General features: G+C 37.9%; 2 protein-coding genes across 11 annotated transcripts in view; one reads left to right on the forward strand and one right to left on the reverse strand.

Annotated features, from left to right (window-relative positions):
- Positions 1-7,897, reverse strand: part of SLC38A6 (solute carrier family 38 member 6) — a 103,218-nt gene extending 95,321 nt beyond the window's left edge. For 6 of the 8 annotated variants that reach the window (XR_011169037.1, XR_011169031.1, XR_011169032.1 and 3 more), the window contains exons 1-3: positions 7,775-7,897; positions 3,711-3,840; positions 801-871 (exon numbers count right to left, since the gene is read on the reverse strand). Coding sequence is in view for 1 of the 8 variants with exons in the window: in XM_069092044.1 (XP_068948145.1) it covers positions 801-871; positions 3,711-3,784 (145 nt within the window). In the remaining 7 variants the exon portion in view is untranslated. Of the gene's footprint in view, positions 1-800; positions 872-3,710; positions 3,841-7,773 lie in introns of all 8 variants that reach the window. The other 2 variants (XM_069092044.1, XR_011169033.1) reach the window with 2 other exon arrangements.
- Positions 7,622-21,659, forward strand: TRMT5 (tRNA methyltransferase 5). 3 transcript variants are annotated; one of them, XM_069092037.1, is made up of 5 exons: positions 7,622-7,696; positions 9,378-10,030; positions 14,298-14,422; positions 19,704-20,379; positions 21,393-21,659. In XM_069092037.1, exons 1-5 carry the CDS (start codon positions 7,692-7,694, stop codon positions 21,476-21,478), a joined length of 1,545 nt encoding a protein of 514 aa, XP_068948138.1. In that variant the 5' UTR covers positions 7,622-7,691; the 3' UTR covers positions 21,479-21,659. The 3 variants fall into 3 exon arrangements, with proteins under 3 accessions (XP_068948138.1, XP_068948140.1, XP_068948139.1); XM_069092039.1 differs by lacking the exon at positions 7,622-7,696 and adding an exon at positions 7,728-7,746; XM_069092038.1 differs by lacking the exon at positions 7,622-7,696 and adding an exon at positions 7,931-8,118.
- The last annotated feature ends 1,702 nt before the right edge of the window (positions 21,660-23,361 follow it).

Below are 23,361 nucleotides of genomic sequence, written 5' to 3' on the forward strand. Positions count from 1 at the left end.
ATAATAATTACTTTATATAAAGTAATAAAATGAGAGGCAATATGGTGAGATAGAGAACCACAGTCTGCAGTGAAGAAGATTTAAGTTCAGGTCCTTCCTCTGAAAACAACAGCTATGTGACCTTGGCAACAAGTCACTTTACCTCTCAGTACTCCAAGCCATTTTGAGAGATCATAAATTGCAGAGAAGTTATTCATCTGTATCAGAAAAGGGAGACTCCACTGTAGGTGTTCCCCATACTATTGAAATCACAGGTCTAGATTTTTTAAAAAAGTTAAATTCAAAAATAAGGCAAATCAGACTTTGAGTTATCCTTTCCTGTGTATGAAGATGATATTACTGACCACTATAAACAAAGAATGCCATGGAGATATATGTGCACTGACCTGTCCAATCCCTGGAGCCTTCTGTATGCCCAAGCACACTTGTTTGCTGGATGGCTAGCCAACGAAGTGAAGGTTAGCATAGATACCCATCACCAGGTGTACAAGGACTAAATAATCTATCTGATTTTCATTCATCTAGATGCTAGTTATCCCCTTAACTGACAAGGATACTGTAACACTTACTGGAAATACAACTAAGAATGCTAGTTTAATCCTCTTTCTAGCAGCATCATTGTTTTAATGTATTTTCTACAGCATTGGAACTGTCCATTTTAGCCTTCTGAAAAGCCTCAATTCATCTATCCTGTAGTATTTGTTCATCTCAAAGTATTTTAAGGTCTCTGAGGTATGTAAACAATTGGCAAGTTTAATGGCTACTTCATCCCATAGAATACATATGATCTTTTTACTTACCTGTCTGAATACACATAGTAAGAAGATGAACTGAGTAAGAAGCCAGGAGAGCAACTATCAGCAGCATGAAACTAAAGCAGAAAAAAGTACATGGTTAAACAAGTTTGTTATTGTCCCCTCTTTCAAGAGAAAAAAAAAAGTCCCTACCTCAAGAATGTCCTTACTTACCACTCACGTTTGTTGACCGATAGTCACGTCAATCTAATGACCTTGCTACATATCCCTATTTTACTATATTTATGTGCTGATCAATCAACCAGCTTTAAAAGAAGGGGGCCGACTATCTGCACTATGGTGGGTGCTGGGGATACAACTAGAAAGAATGAAACAACTCTTAGTCATAATCTTTTTTTTTTTTTTTAAAGCAATCAGAGTTAAGTAACTTGCTCAAGGTTACACGGCCAGGTGTTTCTGGGTGGGTGCTAAGTGTCTGAGCCCGGATTTGATCTCCAGGTCTTCTCAACACTGGAGCCGGTGCTCTTACTCGCTGTGCTACCTGGCCGCCCCTCTCTTAGTCATAATCTAATAGAGAAGGCAACAAGTACAAAAGGAAGTGTAGTTAGTATGATAAAATGAAGAAATACAAATAAGTCAAAATAGTTAAAGACAAAGTAATTTCAGAGGGAGGGAACTAAAAGTTTGGGAATTAGGAAAGGCTTCATACAAAATGTGGTGCCTGAGATGTGTCCTAAAAGAAGAAAAGAAGGGGCGGCTAGGTGGTGCAGTGAATAGAGCGCTGGCCCAGGAGTCAGGAGGACCTGGGTTCTAATCCGGCCTCAGACACTTGACACACTTACTAGCCCTGTGACTTTGGGCAAGTCACTTAACCCTAATTACCCTCCAAAAAGCAAAAAAGAAATGAAAAAAAAGAAGAGAAGAATTCTATGAGGTGGGGGTAAAGATGGACTGAATATCTGAAAACAGTATTTATGCTAAGTATTATAGTTCTAAAATGCCATGAATTATATCTCCTTCAGGGCTTTCTACTATAGATGAAGACCCTATTTTGACTGTACTTGTACTAAATTTAACCTACAAATCCTGTCTTCTTCAAAAACTCATAAAATTACAATCTGAAATGCCAGCCAATCATATATAGTTTCTTTCTAGGGACTAAGATGCAGGTGGTGAAAAGCACCATATGCACAACTCCCTTCAGAATATAGAATCCTTAGCACCTACAGCTTTTCCCTAAGAAATGAGACACTACTGCCCTGAGAGCTCTTTTCAGGGAGCTGTCAAGGAGCACTCCACTGTTTCCAAAAGATAACAAGGAAAGGTGTGGAAGAAGCTCTGTCTTTGTGTCCTATTTAATCCCTGACCTTGTTGTAAACATCAATGTCAATAAGTAGTAAAAAGGATGTGTGTGTGAAGTTTTATGTAGAATTAGTCTAACATAACAATTTACAACTCCCATAAGTTTTTTAATGACTTGAAGAACAAAAGAACTTTTATTAATCATTTTCCAAATCACTTAAGTATGCAACATTATATTCAAAATCCAGGTTTTTACTATGTCACACAGATACACACGTGGCCAAGAGCTATGATTTTATCAAAGTGGGAAACAAAGTAATGTGCAAACTCCTTCCATCAAAGCAGATCAATCACTCATCTTTAATAGTCTTAAAGAATTCTCCAGGGCATTGAATGATTTAAGTGATTTATCTACAGTCATACAACTAATACATGTCAGAAATAAGTCTTCAATTTGGGTCTCCTTGACTCTACTGCTGACATTTTATTCACGAATACATGCTGTTTCTCATATTTGTATGAGGTCAAACTAAAGACACATCTGGTTTTCAAGCTGATAAAATGCATGAAGTCTTAGGTTTTATTTACTATGTTTTGTCTAAAGTGTGGTTTATAATATTCCTGCTTCAAAATAATGAAAACGATTTGGATTCTTATGAAAACATTATATTAAGAAAATTGGGCAACTGGTTAAAATTAATTTCCCTAAAAATTATAGGAAGTAGACAAAAAATTATTAGATAGAACAGAACTACATTTCCAATGCTTTGTTTTAAATTCATAATTGAGCAACTATTGATATTTGTTTCTTCAGGCAAAGCCTCTATATATAGTGAAGTCTGTAAGGGGAAAGGATTACAGAGGAAAAGACTAGTAAGGAGAAGAAAAAGATTACATACTTAATCCTTTTTCAATTGATAAGTAATATGAATAACTGATAAACCTTTGTTTACTCTGGCTAAAATGACACACAGAATGAGTCAATACTTAAAGGTATGAGAGAGAAGGGAATAACTTTTTCATTAGTATTTTTATATTAGCTATTGGATTAAAATACAAGCTAGAGGGCAAAACTTTTTTTTTCTATAATTAACTAACTGCTTTAAATCAAATTCCATTAACTAATAATGAATTTTCCCATTAAAGTGCCATTTGTAAAGGTGATTCTGAGATCTTGGAGGCTATGCCAGCAGAGTTTAAAGTCAAGCAGGTTCTGATAAGCTGAAAAGGTTCTGAGTAACAGACTCAGATTATATGATTATTGTTTGAGTATCAGCCTAGCTAATTTAGCAGAGGTTCATCAACCACAGGGTTGGCCACTCGAAGATAACTTTTTTCATTAATAGCTAGAAAAAACCTACTGAGGAATAAAATAAATTGATTTCAATCTTCTGCACTGAAAGGAGTGAAATAAAAAATTTCCAAGGTAAAAACTAATGCTTAATTAAGAGGATTTTGTTACATATATAATGAAATAACATAAAGACCATACTGACCCACATATAGTCTACCCTCAAATACAGGCAGCACTCCTAAAATAAAATCAGGGCAATAGCCAACTCTCTTTAATTTATTTTGGCCAGTATCTGATGGTCTTATATAAATTAACCTGTAATTATTGAAGACAATAGGAGCAAGAAAAAGTACACTTACCTAAATACAGTAATACCTTTATTGGCCATAATGTACGCTAGACCAAGGATGCTACTTCCCGTGATGGCAGTCATTAAGTTAAATATTGAGAAACTAAAAGAAACTCCTGAGCATTCATCACTCTGAGGCCCTTATAAGCAAAAAAAAAAATTAACAGTTTAAGTACTAACTTACTGGAAGTCAAATCTATCCAAGGAACTATTTGTATAGATAATGCTAATTTATTCTTCCAAATATTTTCACCAAAATGAAAAGGATATTATGGTACTTGGTAAAAATATGAAAAGGGATGTAAGTTTTCTCTTCTGTGGACACTGTTGTACCAATAAAAATTTCAACAATATTGAAACTATTTTTTTTTTTAAGCAATTGAGGTTAAGTAACTTGCTCAAGGTTACACGGCCAGTTATTTCTGGGTGTGGTGCTGAGTGTCTGAGCCAGGATTCGATCTCCAGGTCATCCCAACACTGGAGCCGGTGCTCTTACTCGCTGTGCTACCTGGCCGCCCCTATATTGAAACTATTTATCCTAGTCTCTCAAGATGCTCCAATTCTATCTTGCCTGATGTGACCATCTGAAAGTGGCTACATTTCCCTGCTTCTCCTATCATCCCAACCCTTTGGATTAATGCCCCAATGTAGCTCCAGGGGTATGGCTATAAGCATTCTTTTAATTACTGGGGGTCCTGAGAGTCTTTGTGGGAGGAGATGGAAGACAATCACCTGAAACCAATTTGCCTCACACCAAATTATTTCTTGGTTCCGGCTCACCAAATGTATACTGGTTTTATTGTTTGTTTTCTTCTCATCAATTTTGAGGGACGGATAAATGAAAAAGCATTTAGTAAGTACTTACTGTGTGCCAAGCACTGTCCTAACCACTGGACATAAATAGAAAAAGCGGGACAGTGTCTGCTGTCAAGAAGTTCACATTCCAACTGGTTAAGACAACACATGAAGGAGGGTTCGGTTTCATGGCAGATGGAAAAGCCAAGTGGTACTAAATATTTGGCAGGCAAAATGGTATGGCAGATATTCCCTGACCAATGACTTTTGGGAAAACAGTAGTGGATCTAAGGATCAGAGTCGGGTGGGGCTTTGGGCTACCTGCAGAAAAGGTAGATATGAGGGGGTCAGCATTAACTGAAAAGAGGTATTCAGTGTCTGGTGGGAAATATGCAATTAATGTTGGCCTGGGAAAGGGTAGATCTTTGGCTTCTGATTTTGGCAGGTTGCTGGTGGTACTGTTCCAGAATTATCAAATTACCAGTTGTTTCAGGAGAACTGGTTTTAGGCAAACCATTTTGAGGGCATCCATAAAACTGGAATGTGGGTCACGTTAAGGACTAGTGGCCACAAAGACAATAAGCACCTCAGAGGAATGAAAAAAGTCTATACAATCCATGTTTTAAAACAACTTGAGTCCACCTTATTTACCATAGGATATGCTATAATTGCTAATATTATCTTGAACTGACATCCCCAAACCAAGTAAATCTTAGGGAAGATAGTTAAGAGAAACAATCAATTTCAATTTTTTAAATCTGGTACATGCCAACTTGAAAGTGTATTCTCCCAAAAAGGTTTTGGGTAATAAATTCCCAAAAGTCAAAGAGAACTTTTTTTTGCAGGGATTTGAGATGAAGACTCAAAGTCAGATGACATGACAATGTCTTTATCCTAAACTTTAGGGTCTGGGAACTGTAAACATTTCCATCAAGATTTTCTTCTTTTTGGAGATTCCTGTCTTTTGGTAAACTGTTTCTGCACCCTGCCTGTTTCATGTTCACCTAAGTTTACAAGTGTATTCTCCATATGTGTGAATCTATATGTAACAGCACTGGAGTTTGAGGAAGACCTGAATTTCAGTCCCACTTCCACTGCCTATTATCTGTGACTACAGATGGACAAGCTACTTCATCTCTCCTAGTCTCAGTGTTCTCATCTGTGAAAACGAGTATAACATTACTTATTCCACTTATCTCACAAAGCTGTTCTGAGAAAAGCATTTGCAAAATATAAAGTGATATGTAATTATCACAAAATATAAAGTGAGCTACTAATATTATTATTATTATTCAAGAAATCCCCAAGTCATAATATACAGTTCAACTGGAAAAAGAAGTATCTCATGATACTATTTTAAGAGGCATACTTCAGGGAAATGGAAACAGGAAGATGATAGAAACCATACAAATAACAATGAATCATAGAACCCTAGGCCTGGTCATCTCATCCAGCCCCCAGCTTCCTTTTTAGTATTACAAGTATTCCAGCTAAAGTAGCAAAAGCTTTTATTTTGCAATGGAGTATAAACTATACATATTTTGTGTTACTGAAAAAAAAAAAGGTTTGTTTTATCTAACCTTGGTGCTGTTATTCTAGGGCACTTTCCTTGTCATAGACCTTTTGGCAGTAGAGGGAAGCCTTTGGATATCATCTCAAAATGTTAAATGCATAAAATAAGATACAAAAATATACAAAGGAAACCAATTATATTGAAACAAAAATGTGTTTTCTTTTCTCCTTCCAAAATCAACACCTGAATCCTAGGTTAGGAACCTCTGATCTAGACAAGGATGATCTTTACAACATTAATTAATCAATAAATATTTATTAAGTACCTACTATGTGCTGGGAATAAAAAAAAAGATGAAAGAAAAACCCTGCTTTCAAGGAGCTTACAATCTAGTAGGGGAAACAACATGCAGACAAATATATAGAAAGCAAACTATAAACAGGATAAATAGGAAAGAATTAAATGAGAAAAAGCACTGGACTTAAGAGGGGTAGGAGAGGCTTCCTGTAGAAGGTGAGATTTTGGTTGGGACTTAAAGGAAGCTAGGGAGGTCAGTAGTTGGAGTGGAGGAGATAGAGCATTCCAGGCATGGGAGAAAGCCAGAGAGAATGCCTCGAGCAGAAAGATGGAGCGTCTAGCTCCTAGAATAGCACGGGGGCAGGTGTCATTGATCAAAGTATTTGTGTGAGTGTGGAGCAGTCATTTCAAAGTCTCTTTGATGGCCTACCTCTGGTGATGTGGAATTTACTAATCAAGTCAACGAACATTTAGTAAATCGCCTACCAAGTGCCAAGCAAAGAAAGAGAAAAAGAGGCTCTGCTCTCCAGGAGCCTGAGTTTATGTGGGGGAGAGAAAGTACAAAGAGCTGTAAGCATTAAAGTCGGGGCAGTCTCAGAGGGAAGGCACGCACTGTGGTCAAGCGTTGGGGGGCGACAAGAAGACCGTCTTTCAGAAGGCGGCATTTTTGTTGGGGCCTTCAGTTGTCCCCGGACCGCTGAATACTTGGAGGCAGAGAAAGGCACAGGGGTGTGAAGAGTTTTAAACGCCAAGTCGAGGCTCTTCTATTTGAGGCTGGGGGAAAGGAATGGGGAGCCTCCGTGGTTTACTCCAGTCTCCTGCCAGGGCTGCGGTAGCGCCAAGGGGCTTCCCTTCCACCAGTGACGCTGGTGGCTAGGCTGGAGGCGGGGTCCCGGGCGAATCCTAGCGAGGCCCTCCGTCTGCGCAAGAGCCGGGGTCGGGGGCCTAGTCAAAGGGCCCCGCCGGTGGATCCTGGCTCTGCGGCACCCAGGGCTCTCCCCGCCACCCCGACGCCGCTCAGGCTCGACTCTTCTTGCTACTTCTCCTCCTCCTCAGTCTGCTCTTCCCGCTCCGGCGGCGCTGACACTCCGCCAAGGCCTCTCTAAGCAGCCTCAGCCTCCTCCTCCTCCTGCTCGTCTCAGCGCCAGCCCCGCCTCCAACTCCCTCCTCACGCGCACGCGCGCAATTCCAGCCACGGCCGCAGTGAGGCGACCCTAGGAGTCCAGCCTCGTTTCCAGGTGGGGGGAAGGGAAAAAGAGGAAGGAGGGAGAAGCAAGCGCGATTTGATGACGTGTATTGTGGGGCCCGCCCCTCCTCCCACCAGAGTGACGCTGCCTTCGAGCCCCGGCCTCCCCACGTGCTGGAGTTCTTCCTCTACTCTGGATTATGAGGTGCGAGTGGTTTGTGGGAGTTACTCCCACCCGAACCCGGAAGCGGGGAGGTGAGGGGGTCCAGGAGTGGTTACTCACGTATGGGCAAGGGGAAGGAATCAGGAGCAGTTACTACCGGGTTCTGGTCTTCTGGAGGTGGTGAGAGAACCCGAATATGACAACCCTCTAGTGGAACCGGGAAGTGACTGGCTTGCCTTAGTTAAGGAAAATCTCGCGATATTACCTGGAGGGTCAGAGGTCGCGGTTATGCTTCTGTGACCCGGGGCATCTCCAAGCCATTTGTGCTGGGACTTGTTTAGGTCTTTTTGAGAGACGGGTTTAATCATCCAAAGCTTTGGGGTCAAAGTGCTGGAAGGGGAGTCTAGTCCAGTCGCCTGTTTTTTTGCGATCGAGGAAACTGAGACCCCGAGAGGTCACAACCAGTAAGTGGGAGATGTAGACGAACCTCCTTCCTCAGCCCACAAATCCAGCCCTCTTTCTATCGCAGTGTTACATTTTATTTGTCTCAAGGCTCACTGGGTAGGGTGGCTGTAATGACGGTTTGTGCTTATTAAACGCTGTGAAAATGTGGAAAGCTGTTTCTAAAATTTTAGCCCCCAAATCCCGGTTTTTCAGAATACTTAGAATTGTGAATGCAAAATGTTACTTCCAGTAAAGGCTGAGAACATTTTGTCAGAAATAATAAACAGCGCAGTGATTTAAGCAGTTTGAAAGAATCGTTTAAAGGAAGTCAATGTTAAAATTGTGTAAATGTTACTTGGGGAGCTAGGCTGTTTTGTGGTTTGTTTTTTTTTAATTCAAATTATTTTCAAACTTACTCCCTCTTCACAAGTCCTTCAGTTGATTTTTTTTTTCTTTTCTCTCTGGACTTTATCCAGTAGATAAATATCTGCACTGCTTTGTGTACTATTATTTAAGGGGAAATGAATTTTGCAAATACAGTTAATTACGTACCATATTTATGCAGTGTATTATTCTCCTACTTAGTAAACTACAGTGCTTCCCTATTGCCTTCTAAAATAGAAACTCTTCTTTTTTGGCTTTTAAATATCTTCCTGAGCTGGGCTGGGATTATCTTTCCAGGTTTATTTACATTACTCTTCTTTAATCCAATTCCAATAATATGTAGTATCTTGTATGTAGTTTTTTGCATATTGCCTCATCAGACTGTGAGCTCCTTGAGAAGAGGAACTAGTTTTTTGACTGTATCCTTAGCTCTTGGAACACTGCCCGGCACATAGTAGGTGCTTATTAAATGCTTATTGACTTTGATCATGCCAAACTGGCTGCCTCTGCTCCTCACAAAAGGCAGTCTATTTCCTGGCCATTATGCTTCTGTACTGAAATGTGTACCTGTAATGTACTTCCTTCTCACCTCTGCCTCAGTATCTCTTACTTCCTTTAAAATGCAGTTCGTTACCATCTTCTACATGGATGAAGCCTTTCCTGTTCCCCCCAACTATTAGTGTCCTCTCTCTCAAACATTTTTGTATTTATTTAGGCTTCTTGAATAGTTCTTTTTACTTTTTTGCTTGTATTTTTAACGATTTGTGAAGTAGCTCCCTGAGCAGCAGCTGACCCATTGTGAATTATTTCGTACAATTCTTGATTTTTACTTTCAGAAACCAGTATTATTGAATATTTGCATTTTGATTTATAATTTAAAAAAAATTTTTTTTAGGATTTTGTGGAGATCATTTGGATACTCAGGATTTCTGAAAACATATCATTATAGAACAATTACATCAAATTCACAGATTCCTTTCGCTTGGATATCGCTGGCACAGAGTCTTCATAAAACACTGGCTTTTTACTTGTACAGTCAAAGAAACAGATTCTCTACAATGCCAGAAATAGACATGAACAAAATTGACCCTGAATTGTATTCCCCACCTTCTCAAGTTCGTGGAATGACAAAACTTGATAGAACTGCATTCAAAAAAATAGTTACTATTCCAGTACTTAAGATGAGGAAAGAAACGGTAAATAAATTTGTGAGATCCCTAAAAAAGGTACTGCTACAGCGTCCAGGCATAAAACGTGTGATTGATGATCCAAAGGATAAAGGAAATAAACTCGTTATGTTGGATCCTTATAAGATAGTTTCTGGTGATTCCTTCGAAGAATCTGAACTTCTTCTTTTAAAGGAGCTTAATGTTAACCCCCAGATCTCTTTGTATAGTTTGGAGCTAACTTATGAAAACTTTAAGACAGAAGAAATCTTGAAAGCTGTGCTTCCTGAAGGTCAAGATGTAACGTCAGGGTTTAGCCGAATTGGACATATAGCCCATCTTAACCTTCGAGATCATCAGCTACCATACAAACAGTTAATCGGTAGGTACAACATATAAAAACATGGGTTCATTGTGTATGTTCTAAGTTATGTAAAGTCTAAAGAGGCAACATGACAGTGAATGGAGAACTCTTCTCAGGGAGACATGGGTTCGAGTGCCGCCTAGGACAGGGACTAGCTATATCATGGGCAAGTCTTAACCTTTATATCTCAGGGAATTTTCTGAGCTTATAATTTACAAATGAATTGAGGATTTATATCTGCAGAGGGAGTTTACACACTGACAGTGCAGTTCCATTTCTCTTCTTGCACATAGATCTTCTCTTCTTTGACCAACTAATGAAATTAAAAGTCTAGACCAAAAACAAGAGTTTTATTTTATAGCTGCCAGGTTATAGGAGGAAGAAATTTTCCCATTTTAAATTTAGGTCATGTTCTGAACTGTAGTCTACCCTATTTAAAAAACCATTTAGAGCATCCTCTCTGGAAGTTGTATCTATGAAGAAGCTTAATTGTCTGCCTAGGCTTTTATGGCCATCAGTATGTAAGTGAAGGTATAGACCTAAAAATTCAGAATTATTTGCTGTGCCAAAATTCACTGGTTGGTATATTGCAACAAGGGCATTGTTGGTACTTAGTGATTATTGATCTTTAAGTCTAAATTGAGATCCCAGCTTTTGTGAATTTTTGATTTAGGTCTGCATACAAAGTATTGTTTATTTTTCTATGGCTATAGATCTAGATTTTTGGCTAGGTTCGTTATTCCTTGGCTACTCATTCTGAGTAGTCTTGTGATTAATATAACACTAATTTGTTGGAGAAGAGGGTAAAGAATTAATAGTTTAAATGTTAATTATCATTAGCATTCCCTGGGTAAATTAATGTTTTTTAGATGTAGAATAATTATTAATAGGCTTAGGTATTATGTTCATCTTTAAAGATGTAACGCTAGCATTTTGTTCAGGTAAGATTTGTCAATTCTCTTTTATGCTTTTCTTTTCCTTTATTTTTAATGATAAAGAGGATTGCTATTTGAATGGTGTGATCAGAATATTGAATGCTACAAGCAGATGTCATATAATTATGCAAAAACCCCATTTGGATTTCATGATGTTTCCTTTCCCTCACATAGGTACTTTCAAATTCTTGGAAATATTTTTAAGGACAGTGGTTAGAGAAGACTGAAAGTCAGTTCAAATTGCAACTCTGCTACATATTGGCTATTTGTCCCTAGTAGAATCACTTAACTTCTCAGTGCCCTGGATTACTCTAAAACTTAAGTGTCAGAGTCTCCTTTTAGGCTCCGTTATAGATTCCTTAATTCTCCAGGACTCTGTCTTAGGCTCTCTTATTTTATCTATATACTCTCTTACGACCTCATCAACTCCCATAGGTTTAATGATTATCTTTATGCAAATGACTGTTAGGTTTATGTCTAGCCCTAATCTCTCTCCCTTGAGTTATAGACCAGCTTTACCAGCTGTCTGATATTTCAAAAACTAGATGTTCTAGAGACATCTCTATACCCAAAACAGTATTTGTTTATCTTCCCTCCCTGCCCCCCAACCCATTCCTCTTCCAAATTTCCCTATTTCTGTTGAAGGCACCTCCTTTCTTCCCATATCTCAGGTTCAAAACATTGGTGTCATCCCTCATTCATTACTCTTTCTTACTGCACACATTCAGTGAGTTGCCAGATATTACCATTTCTACCTTCACTTCTTAAACCATTTTCTCTATTAACATAGCTACCACTTTTGTTTAGGTCTCATAATTTCTCATCTAGATGATTGCAGCAACTTTTTATTAGTCTCCATTCCATAGTTCTCTTCCCACTATAATGTGTCCTCCACATAATTACCAAAGTGATTTCTTTACATGCAGATCCAATCATGTCATACCCCTATTCAGTCAACTATAGTGGTTTCCTATTGCCTAGAGGATAAAATATAAATTTCTGTTTAACTTTTGAAGTCCTTCACAACCTGGCCTCAACCTGTTTCTCTAGTGCCATTATTGTACCTTACTCCTCTGCCATACAGCTAAATTGGTTTTTCTCTTTTTTTTTTCATTTTTCTCATTTTCATCTTCCTTCTCTGGACCTTTGCACTAGCTGTTCCTCATGCCTCACCTCCATGTCACATGACTCTGTCTTCCTTCTAGGTGCAGCTCAGGCATCACCTTCCTTTTGAAATCTTTCTGGACACCCCAACTGCTAGTGCCCTTGTAATGGGAATGGGAATTTGAAGATCTTCCCTGCCACTTAATAGACCTATGGGGGAGTCTGAAGACTTCCCCTGCTGTAAAGTAAACTCTGCCCCCAATAGGCTGAATGTGGTCACGTGGAGCCTGTGGGGGGGAGGAGTTTGCTGAAGAGAAGCAGAGCCCCCAGAAGAGAGGCTGGTAGAGAGCAAGACAGATAGTTGGATATAATTTGGGGACAGAGGAGCTTAGGCAAGGAAATAGAGGTTTTGTGAATAAATATTGATCTTGTATTGGTTTGTGGGAAGGCTAAAGGATGCTGTGTCTCTCAGCATTATTATGGCTTCTAAATATCTTTTGGTATTTTGGCTTACTGGTTTTGGATTTTGACTTTCTGGTGTCTAAATAAATCCTTCAGGCTTATCCTTTATCTGGAAAGTTTAGCATATTTTGCAATGGAACATCTCTTATAGTCAAGGTCTTTATCATGATCTTGGGCACTGTAAATATTGCATTGGCCCTACAGCCCTCCCTCCCTAATTGCTATGTATGTATTTGTAGTTATTCTCTTAGATCTACACTCTAAAGAGAAACCCCTTTAGAATGTAAAATTTTTAAAGTTGGAATTGTTTCATTCTTTGTATCCCCAGGTGGGGATACAAAAGTGGGCACTAAATAAATGATGATTGATTGCTATATGCAGATGGATGAAGTGTCCTCACCAAAAATTGCCTACACCAGTGATATCAGAAGTTCTGACCATCCCTACCCCAAGGAAATTTAAAGCTTTAATCATTGGTCTTTAGGTTTTGGGGTTTTTTCCCCAAAAAATTTTATTCTTAATCTTATGAAAACTGTCTCACTTTGGGTATTTAGTTCTGATACCAAAAAAGAATACAAAATTGGAGCTTTTGCCCATTTATATTACTGTACTGAAAAATTCACAGGCAGGTTATTATAGAGAAAGTATTTGATTTGAATTTCAACTGCTTTATTGTTCATTTGCATTGTTGGTTATTTTTATTAGATTTTTAAATCAGATTCTCTTTTAAATCTCGGGATAGTCTCATAGAGGTTTCTAAACTGGTGTTGAAAAAGAAACTAATTAAAAGAAAGGAAACGTGCAGATATTAAATACCTAATATGTGCCAGGAACTGTGTTCTTTCTTTTGATCCTCACCACCATCCTGGGAGGTATGTGCTGCGATTATCTCCATTTTATAGCTGAGGAAACCGATGCAGACAGGAGGTAAAGGGATCTGCCCTGGTTACACGGCATGGCCAGTGTCTAAGGTAGAATTCGAACTCATTTTCCCGACCTCCATCCATGTCTAGTGCTCTAGAGGCTGTACCAGACTTCCTCTCTTATTGACCAAAAGGATTATAATTTTCATACTAATTATAAATGTATAATATTTAATTATAAATTATTTTTAAATGGATATATTTGTTTGGCTTTTATATAATGGCAAGTAAAGCATAATGGGAAGAAAGCAGCCCTTTGAATGAAGATGATTCCAAATTCTCAAATCCAGCATCTGATAGATAATTGTTTTATGACCCTGAGCAAGTAACTTAACCTATACTATAAAACTATGATTTGCAGATTTGCATTGCTGGATGAGGAAAGTTCTGTATAACAATGAAGTCATAGATCTGGACCAAAAAAAAATGTTTTTGATAGGTGTACAGAACCAAAGACCCAAATATTTCTTTTATTCAGAAACATTTGTTTTCTTTAAAATATTTCCAAAATGAACATTTACCTAGATGGCTAGAAGCTCAACTGTTTTTGCTGATATTTTCAAAGTTTTCCCTCCTACCCTTTCAGCTCATGCTTTCCTATTAAACAAACACACTCAAGGGGCTTCAACTATGAGGAAAAAAATTTTTTTTAATTACTAAGCCCATCAGATAGCCCCAATGGCATTAGATTTTTATAATTACATTCCTTGAGCACATTCTAGATGCAGTTTTAAGGAAAATGTTTTTATATATTACATATATATACACATGTATATGTGTGTATATTTTGCATGCAATTTCAGGCCTTATTTTGTAAAAATTAAAGAAAACTTACAAAAACATTTTCCCCCTTTTTTTCAGGTCAAGTTATAATTGACAAAAACCAAGGCATCACTTCAGTAGTAAATAAGATCAATACTATTGACAATATTTATAGAAATTTTCAAATGGAAGTTCTATCTGGAGAAGAGAACATGATAACCAAGGTACAGTATATCTTCTCATTTATTCTGTTGAGTCAATCAAAGTAACTATTTTTAAAGGAATAAACTAAGTTTTTAAAAATAAGAATACATTTGTTCATTCTTTCAACCATTTACTCTTTATTTTATAAACACACTGGCAATGTTGAATAAATTTCATCTTTCCCTTTGTAGCATTAAAACAGACAACTTATGTTTATCAAAACTCATATAGAACATTTGTAAGTAAATTTTAGTCAGTTGTTATTTGTTGGTCAGTTGTCTCACTCTTGGTGACCCCATTTGGGGGTTTCTTGACAAAGATATTGGAATGGTTTTGCCATTTCCTTTTCTAGTTCATTTTACAAATGAGTAAACTGAGTCAAACAGCAGTTCATTCAGCAAGCATTTCTTAACTGCTCATGACAGGCCAGGACCTGTGCTTAAGCCTTGGGAGTACACATACCAACCTAAAAATAAGTCTCTGCCTTCAAGGTACTTATGTTTTAATAGGGTAAGGCAAGGAGAAGATGAAAGGGATAAAAAGAAGCCTTGTAGAATAAGCCCTGTGGAATCAGGAGTACAGCCTGTGGTGGAGTTATCAAAACAGTTCACCTAAGCTAGGAAATAAGTTAAAGCTACTCTCTTAAAGAGCAAGGTTTTACAAGAAGCCCTATAGGGGTGGCTAGGTGGTGCAGTGAATAGAGCACTGGCCCTGGAGTCAGGAGGACCTGAGTTCAAATCTGGTCTCAGACACTTAACACAAAAAACTAGCTGTGTGACCTTGGGTAAGTCAACCCCAATTGCCCTACCTTCCCCCTATCCTCCCAAAAGAAAAGTAGAAGTAATAAGAGCCAAAAAGATGGATGCAAAATACATGTTTATTGTTAACTACTAAAAACTTTAGTTTTTTTTTTAAATGAGCATAGCAACACAATGCCTTCTAAATTATTATATTCTTTTAATATTGTTCAGATCAGAATCATTAAGTGTTTAAAGATTTCCCTATACTTTAAGAAACCGAGACTGCTCTGAGTTTGGGGAAACAGCATTATATAAAGGCAGACGGTGATGAATTTTATCCTGCAGCAGAAAATCTATGCCCATTTTTTTTCATTTTTCAAATTCTTTATTAACTTCTGATTTATATCATTCATTTCCAACAGATTTTGAGTTACACATTTTCTCCCTCTTTTTCCCCTACCCACCACCCCAAAATACCAGTCCCACAGTTAATCCCCTCCTCCAATCTGCTGTCTCCCATATCTTCTCTCATACCCCCTTTGACTTTTCCAGTAGGGCACGGTGGATCTCTGTGTCCCAGTGCCTGTATATCTTATTTCCCAATTACATGTAAAATAGTATTAATAATAGTATGTATATATGTAATTTTTTCTAAAACATCTGATTTTAAAACTTTTAATTCCAGATTCATTCCCTTCCTCCCTTGTCACCCGACCTTACTGGAAAGATAAGCAATTCAGTATAGGTTGTTCATGTGTAGCTTATGCAAAACATTAACATAGAAGATATATTGTAAAAGCCTGACTATATTTCCCTCCCTCCTGTCCCTTCTTCCACTAGTTCTATTCTCTACTTTGATCCCGTCCCTTTTCAAAAGTGGGTGCTTCCAACATCCCTCCCCCCCCCCAGCCTGCCCTCCATTCTGTCATCCCCGTCTCATCCCCTTCCCCCCTACTCTCCTGTAGGGTGAGATACCCTATTTAGTGTGTATTTCATTCCGTTCCCGAGCCAAATTCAGTAAGAATAAAGTTGACCCATTCCCTTTTGCCTGCCTATTCTTCCCCTCCATTGTAACCCTTTTCCCTTACCTCTTCTATATGAGATAGTTTACCCCATTCTGTCTCTTCCCATCTCCTCTCATTATATTCCTCTCTCACCTCTTAATTTCACCTTTTAAGTATCATCCCTTCCTGTTAAATTGGTCCTGTGCCCTCTATGTATATCTGTAAACATATATACACATTCACATATGTATTCATATGCCCATATACCCTCATATATATTCCCTTCAACTATTTTCATACTGAGAAAAGTTTCATCAGTTATAATTATCGTTTTTCCATGTAGGAATGATTATAGTTCCACTTTGATAAGGTCCTTATGGTTTCTTTTCCCTGTTTACCTTCTCATGCTTCTTGTATCTGAATGTCAAATTTTCTGGTCAATTCTGGTTTTTTCATCAAGAATGCCTGAAAGTTCTCTATTCCACTGAATGACCATATTTTCCCCTGAAACATGATACTCAAGTTTTGCTGGGTAGGTGATTCTTGGTTTTAATCCCAGCTCCTTTGCCCTCTGGAATATCATATTCTAAGCCCTTCAATCCCTCAGTGTAGAAGCTGCCAGATCCTGGGTTATCCTGATAGTGTTTCCACAATATTTAAATTGTTTCTTCCTGGCTGCTTGTAATATTCTCTCCTTAATCTGGGAATTCCAGAACCTGGCTGTAATATTCCTAGGAGTTTTCTTTTTGGGATCTTTTTCAGGAGGTGATTGGTAGATTCTTTCAACCTCTATTTTGCCCTCTGGGCTCTAAAACATCAGGGCAGTTTTCTTTGAGAACTTCCAGGAGTATGATTTCTAGGTTCTTACTTTGATCATGGCTTTCAGGTAGTCCAATAATTTTTAAATTATCTCTCCTGGATCTATTTTCCAGGTCAGTGGTTTTTCCCATGAGATATTTCACATTGCCTTCTATTCTTTCATTTGTTTGGATCTGTTTAACAGCATCTTGATTTCTCATAAAGTCACTAGCTTCCATTTGCTCCAATCTAATTCTGAAGGAAAGATTCTCCTTTTGAGCTTTTGAGATTCTTTTTCCATCTGGCAAATTTGGCTTTTTAAGGCATTCTTCTCCTCATTGCCTTTTTGAGCCTCTTTTGCCATTTGAGTTAGTCTGTTTTTTAAGGTGTTATTTTCCTCAGTCAGGCTGTTAACTCTCATTTCGTAATTATCTTTCATTGTTCTCATTTCTCTCCCCAATTTTTCCTCCACTTCTCTTATCTGCTTCTTAAGGTCCTCTATGGCCTGTAACCAGCTCGTCTTTTCCTTTGAAGCTTTTGGTGCAGGAGTTCTGACTTCACCGTCTTTCTCCTGTTCCATGCTTTGCTCCTTTTTGTCCCCAGAATAGGAGTCTAATGTTGGGTTCTTCTGTTTGCTTTGTTTCCTCTGCCTGGTCATGTTGCCACTCAATTACTTGACTTTTGGGCTTTTTGCCACAGTAGGACTCTGCTACCAGACAGGGGAGCTTCTTCCCAAATGCTGGGTTTTTCTCAGCTGCAGGAGGTATTAGTTGGGAGCCCTTGTTGAAGACTCCACACGCTCTGGCAAGCTGGATACACACCCCAAGAACTCCACCTTAGACCACAGTCCAGGTCCAAGCAGGTTAAAGCAAGAGCAACTACCCCTCAGATTGGTCCCTTGGTCCCCCTACACTCTGCAGGCCAGGAGCTGAAGCTGCACCACAGCCCTCAGTGGCTTCTCGCCCCAGGAGCAAAAGCCGAGGCACTCCCAACTACTGGGTCCCAAAGTCCATTCTGCACTGACCTCTCAGTTTGTCTTTTGCATCTATGTGTTGATAAATCTGGAAATGACCACTGCTGCAGGTGATCTAGAGTCCCTCCAGCCGGGGCCTGGTCAGACCTACTCTTGGGCTAAAACCTCGGCGTGGAGCTGGGCTTGGCTGCTTGAGTGCTGCACTGGATGATTCCTGCTGGGCTGTCCTCAGTGGGAGGTTAGCTTCTCTGTGTCATTTTGTGGGTTCTGTAGCTCCAAAATTTGTTTAGAGTCCCCTTTTACATGGATTGGGGAAGGTGGAAGCCCTATGGCCAGTTTCAAAAACAATTATTTTATATGAGAGTATTGATAGTTTTTCAGTTAACATTGCAAAGGTTCTAGGCCTTTAATTACAGGTTAACTTGGAATTTTAGCACCCTTTGGTGATGGCACTGAATAGCAGTTAAGGGGATGGAGGATACTCAGTAGTGGCTTCCTATCTGGAAACACACCAGTTTTAAGTACTACATGTGCATATACATTTTTACTTTTTCTTAACTCCTTAAGGTAATGAACAATTTTGTCTCAACAACTATACCTCTGGGAATTCTTTTTGTATTTACAGGCAGCATTTAATGTTCTTAGACAATTAAAGATTACTCTGGTTTTATGTTTTTAAAACCATGTGTGAAAATGCTTGTGTTTAAATCATATTTATGTTCATTTGAAGTATATTTACTTTTCCTTTAAATGCTGAAATCTTGATGTTAACCTTTGAATGCTTGATTATAGTCATGTTAGCTCTTTGCCATAGAATCTCATGGAATAAAATCACACTTGTATTTCCTATTGTCATGTCTTTGTAAGCTAGTTCCTTAAAATGAGAGATCAAAAGTTAGATTTTATTCAAGTTGACTAAAGCAAAAACTAAATGGCAACTAAGAAAAATGAGACAGTTATACAAGAATACTAAGCATTTTGTAGGGAGTTTTTATACTTTTGGTATTTCGTGTCTGTGACAATCAAGCTATTCAGTTAACTTTTTCTCAGGTCTTAATATCACTTGCATTTTAATTTACTCAAGATAAATTAATCTTGGCAAAGGGAAGAAAGCATGAGAAAAATTAGTCATTTGGTCAGTTCATTATATTGACTCTCATCATCTTAAATTTGGTATATAATCTAAAACTTCTCGCTCTGTGTCCCCGCCACACAGATTTCAAGATTTGAAACCAGCAAAGCCCCTTCAGACTTCTCAAAGTCTAAAAACTACAGAATGGCTCTGAATTTAGTCTTTCCATTTCCATCATTGTTCTCATTGATATTTAACTCATACCTCCTTCTTACAAACAAAAATCCAAACTATGGATATGACTGTTTTCTGGGGTTGATGACTGCAAAATAATTATAAACCCTGAAAATGTGTGTGGTATGTTGTTTCAAGTTACAGGTTTTCTTCTTCCATTTGGTGGTATATATGAACATAATTAAGATAATATATTGGCTTATCTTAGAAATTCCTTATGTGACTGGGGAAACACTCTGTTGGTCCTTAAGGATAAGGTGGGAAAATCATTTGATTTTGAAGAGATGGCTTTTCTCAGGAAATTAACTAGTCTCAAAGATATTATAAACGCTGGTTTATTCATTTGTTCTGAATGTATTGCTCTTTGCTCTTAGCTTTAGCGTTTAAGAATACTTATAAATGATGAGTCCTATGCAAATGTTTACATATTAGTGTCAGGAATTTAGAAATAACCTAATTGACCAAAATATACCTTTTCAGGTTCGAGAAAACAACTATACATATGAATTTGATTTTTCAAAAGTTTATTGGAATCCTCGTCTCAGCACCGAACATAACCGTATTACAGAACTTCTCAAGCCTGGAGATGTTTTGTTTGACGTTTTTGCTGGTGTTGGGCCTTTTGCCATCCCAGTAGCAAAGAAGGACTGCACGGTATTTGCCAACGATCTCAATCCCGAATCCCATAAATGGCTATCCCACAATTGTAAACTAAACAAAGTGGACCAGAAAGTAAAAATCTTTAACCTGGATGGTAAAGATTTCCTTCAAGGACCAGTAAGAGAAGAATTAATGAAGCTGGTGACACAACCATTAAAGGAGAAAAAGCCATCTGTGCACATAGTTATGAATTTACCAGCAATGGCTATCGAGTTGCTCAGTACTTTTCATTGTCTTTTAGATGGACAATCCAAAAGCAGGGAGCTTCTTCCCACAGTGCACTGTTACAGTTTTTCCAAAGCAGATGATCCTGCCAAAGATGTTCAGCAACGAGCTGAAACTTTGTTAGGTGCTTCTTTAAAAGGATGCAGTTCAGTTCATATTGTAAGAAATGTGTCTCCTAACAAGGAAATGATATGCATCACCTTCCAGGTCCCAGCTTCTGTGCTCTATGAGAACCAGTCCATAAACCAAGAAGAAGAATTTTTGAAAGCTGGTATGACTTAAGTTTATATATTTTACACTTAACTTTTCTAGCAGCCATCCCTTTAATTTGGGATTGGAGAATGAGGTTAAACAAACTGCTGTGATATATAAGCTTTTAATCACTTTCTGATTCAGTTGTATTTTAGTTTTATTGTGAATGAGAGAAGCAACTGTGCACCTGTTATACCATTGCTAGGTGAATGACATTTGAACATAGGGGTCATAGATTTAGAGTTGTACAGCATGTCAGAAATCATCTAATTTAATTTCCTCATTTTACAGATGAAGAAACAGGTTCAGAGAAGTATATGACTTACCCGGTGTCACAGAAATAATAAGTAGCACAGATAGGATTTAAAGCCAGGACCTCTGACTCCAAACCCAGCATTTTCCATTGCATCATATTCGTACTCCATCACTTGATTCTCAAGAATAGTATCTAAAGCTCTTATCTTAACACATTGACTTAAGAATCTTAAGGTTCCTGTGGTGTTTCTATTAATTTTTGTAAGAAAGATTTTAATAGTTTTTGTTTTCACATTGTCGTTAATTTCCCTTTATATTCTTCCTTTCTCCCCAAAAGGCCAAAGAACATTTTTTAAAAAAAGAGGAAGGGGAAACATCTTAGTGAAAATGACCAGCACATTGAAAAAAAAAAATTGATACTCTATGTAGTACTGCATGCTCAAGGACCCTCACCTCTGCCAAGGAGCAGGAGAGGCTAAGCTTATTCTTTATAATCTCACAGCCTTCAGTTTTTATTTTTTTTTGCTGTTCTTTTCGTTAGCATTATTGTTCATATTTTTGTTTCTTGAAGCACCAAGTAGTATTTTATTTTTATGCCACAATGTTTAGTCATTCCCTACTCAATATGAATCTATTTTGTTTTCATTTGTTACCATAAAAAATGCTGCTTTCCACAATCCCTCTAACATTAACTATTTCCATTTCTTGTCATCTGTTAATCCTTAAGTCATTTATTTGAAATATTATGTAACATAAGTCTATTTGGTTTTGTTACAGAAAACCTAGAGGGGCCTCCTTTTAAACGTCAAAGAACAGGTAAAGCCTTATTGGAAGAACAATCACAAAATGCTTCACAAACATGATCAGCAATGTTTTTTATCAGCAATTTGTAATTCCCTGAAGCTCATGTATTATTACTGTGGTATGGAACTAGATAGTTTTCTCTTGCCTTTTACAGTTGTTTTGTTGAAGATGATCAAAATGACACCTTAGTTGCTGTATTATAAAGGTGATTAAATTTACTTTCAAAAGTTATTGAAGAAATGTTTTCTTTTTCTTTTTCTTTTGGGAAGAGAGACTATGACTCCTTTCTTTTCTATCATTAACTCTAGGAGTCACCATTTTCCCCCACTCTTCATTTCAAGTCACACTTTTGAGAATCACATCCAATAAAACAGGATTTCCCCTGATTTTGAAGATCAAAGCAGTATTATCATACGGCATAGAAAGGTTAAAGATTTCTATAGTAAAATGGCCCCTAGCTTTAGTAATTAGTGGGTTATTAGTGAGCTTTGAGAAAGCTATTTCAGAAGAATGGTATAGATGGAGGGTATTAAGGGACAGAGGCGTGAGTATAGAGAGAAAGCAGTTAAGTATAGAGGACTCTAAAAATTAAGCAATGAAAGGAGGGGAGTAATAGCTGTAGTTAAGGAATAGGGCCAAGGGAATGTCTTTTAGCCTAAGGGAGACTTTAGCATGATGTAAATTGAAGGGAAGTACTCAGAAGAGAGGGAGAGATTGAAGATTAATACAAAAAGAGGGATAATTGCTAGAACTATCACAGAAAAGGTAGGGAATGGATCAGAGGTACAGGTGAATAGCATAGCAATGGCTAGGAGGACCATCTGTTGAGAATAAAGGATCCTGAGAGTAGGAGAGCTGCAGGAGTCCATACAGCTTCAGCCTGTACAAGTTATCTGCTAAGGGGATGGGATATAATTGGGGAGCTTAGGACTTGAAGACATAAGAATTGGAATAGCTGCTGTGCAAAATACGATTGACAGAAAGGACTAAAAGCACTGATGTTTAGCACTGAGGGTCCAGTTGAGAGTATATGGTATAAGTAGTAGTGGATCTAGTCAACATGATTTCCCCATTATTGTTCTTTTGGCCATATAGGAATATAGGCCAAGGAAGCAAATAGTGTAAATTACCAAGAGAGATGAAGGTTACCAGCACAGGAATGGTCTTAGGTCAGAGAAACATGAGATTTGAAGGTGAGGGCATCATTGAAATAGTTGAAAGAAGAGTTAATTCAGCTGAATAGTAAACATTAAGTGTCTCCTACATGTAAGGTACTGTCGAGTGGTTAAAGAAGAAGGTGAGGCCAGAACCAGAGAAAAGAATAAAAGCAAAAGTCACCATTAAGTAAAGAACAAATTTAGCTCAAGTAGGGGAATTAAAGAGAGAGAAGGACAGAAAATTATAGTGAGGAAAGAGAATTTCAGAATTCAGTCTTGGAGATGAAGCAATTTTTAGTAAGGTATAAGATTATCTCTATGAATGGCTGAAATAGAATGAAGATGGAGGTCACAAGACTATCAGAATGGGTTAAAAGAGACATTGAGATATAAGCTGATGTCTGAAAGGACAACAGAGCAAGGAGCTGAAAGTATGAACTAGATGTCAAAGCTGTGGAGGTGAGCATCTCATTTGAAATTATACGCCTGATAGTCATGTTTTTAAGAGCCTTTGCAGACATGAAAAATGGTGAGAAACTTTGTATGTCGACAGAAAACTGGGTTTGGAAAAGAGGAATACAAGCCTTTAAATTTGTCATTAATTTAAGTTGTGTGACCCTGAGCAAGCTTTGTTCCTTAGCTTCCTCATAGACGTGACATGAAATTATTGATAATAATTAATAAATGTTAAATGTGTTCTCCCCACTTTAAAGGGTTATGAATGTATGTAAAAACATAGGAACAATGGCTTTGGAGTTAAGATGACTCTTTAAGATAATTCAGGG

This window comes from Petaurus breviceps, unplaced genomic scaffold (genome assembly GCF_028583685.1).
Source record: "Petaurus breviceps papuanus isolate PSGF00001 unplaced genomic scaffold, PetGlider_PUasm1.0 189, whole genome shotgun sequence".
Classification (NCBI taxonomy): Eukaryota; Metazoa; Chordata; class Mammalia; order Diprotodontia; family Petauridae; genus Petaurus; species Petaurus breviceps.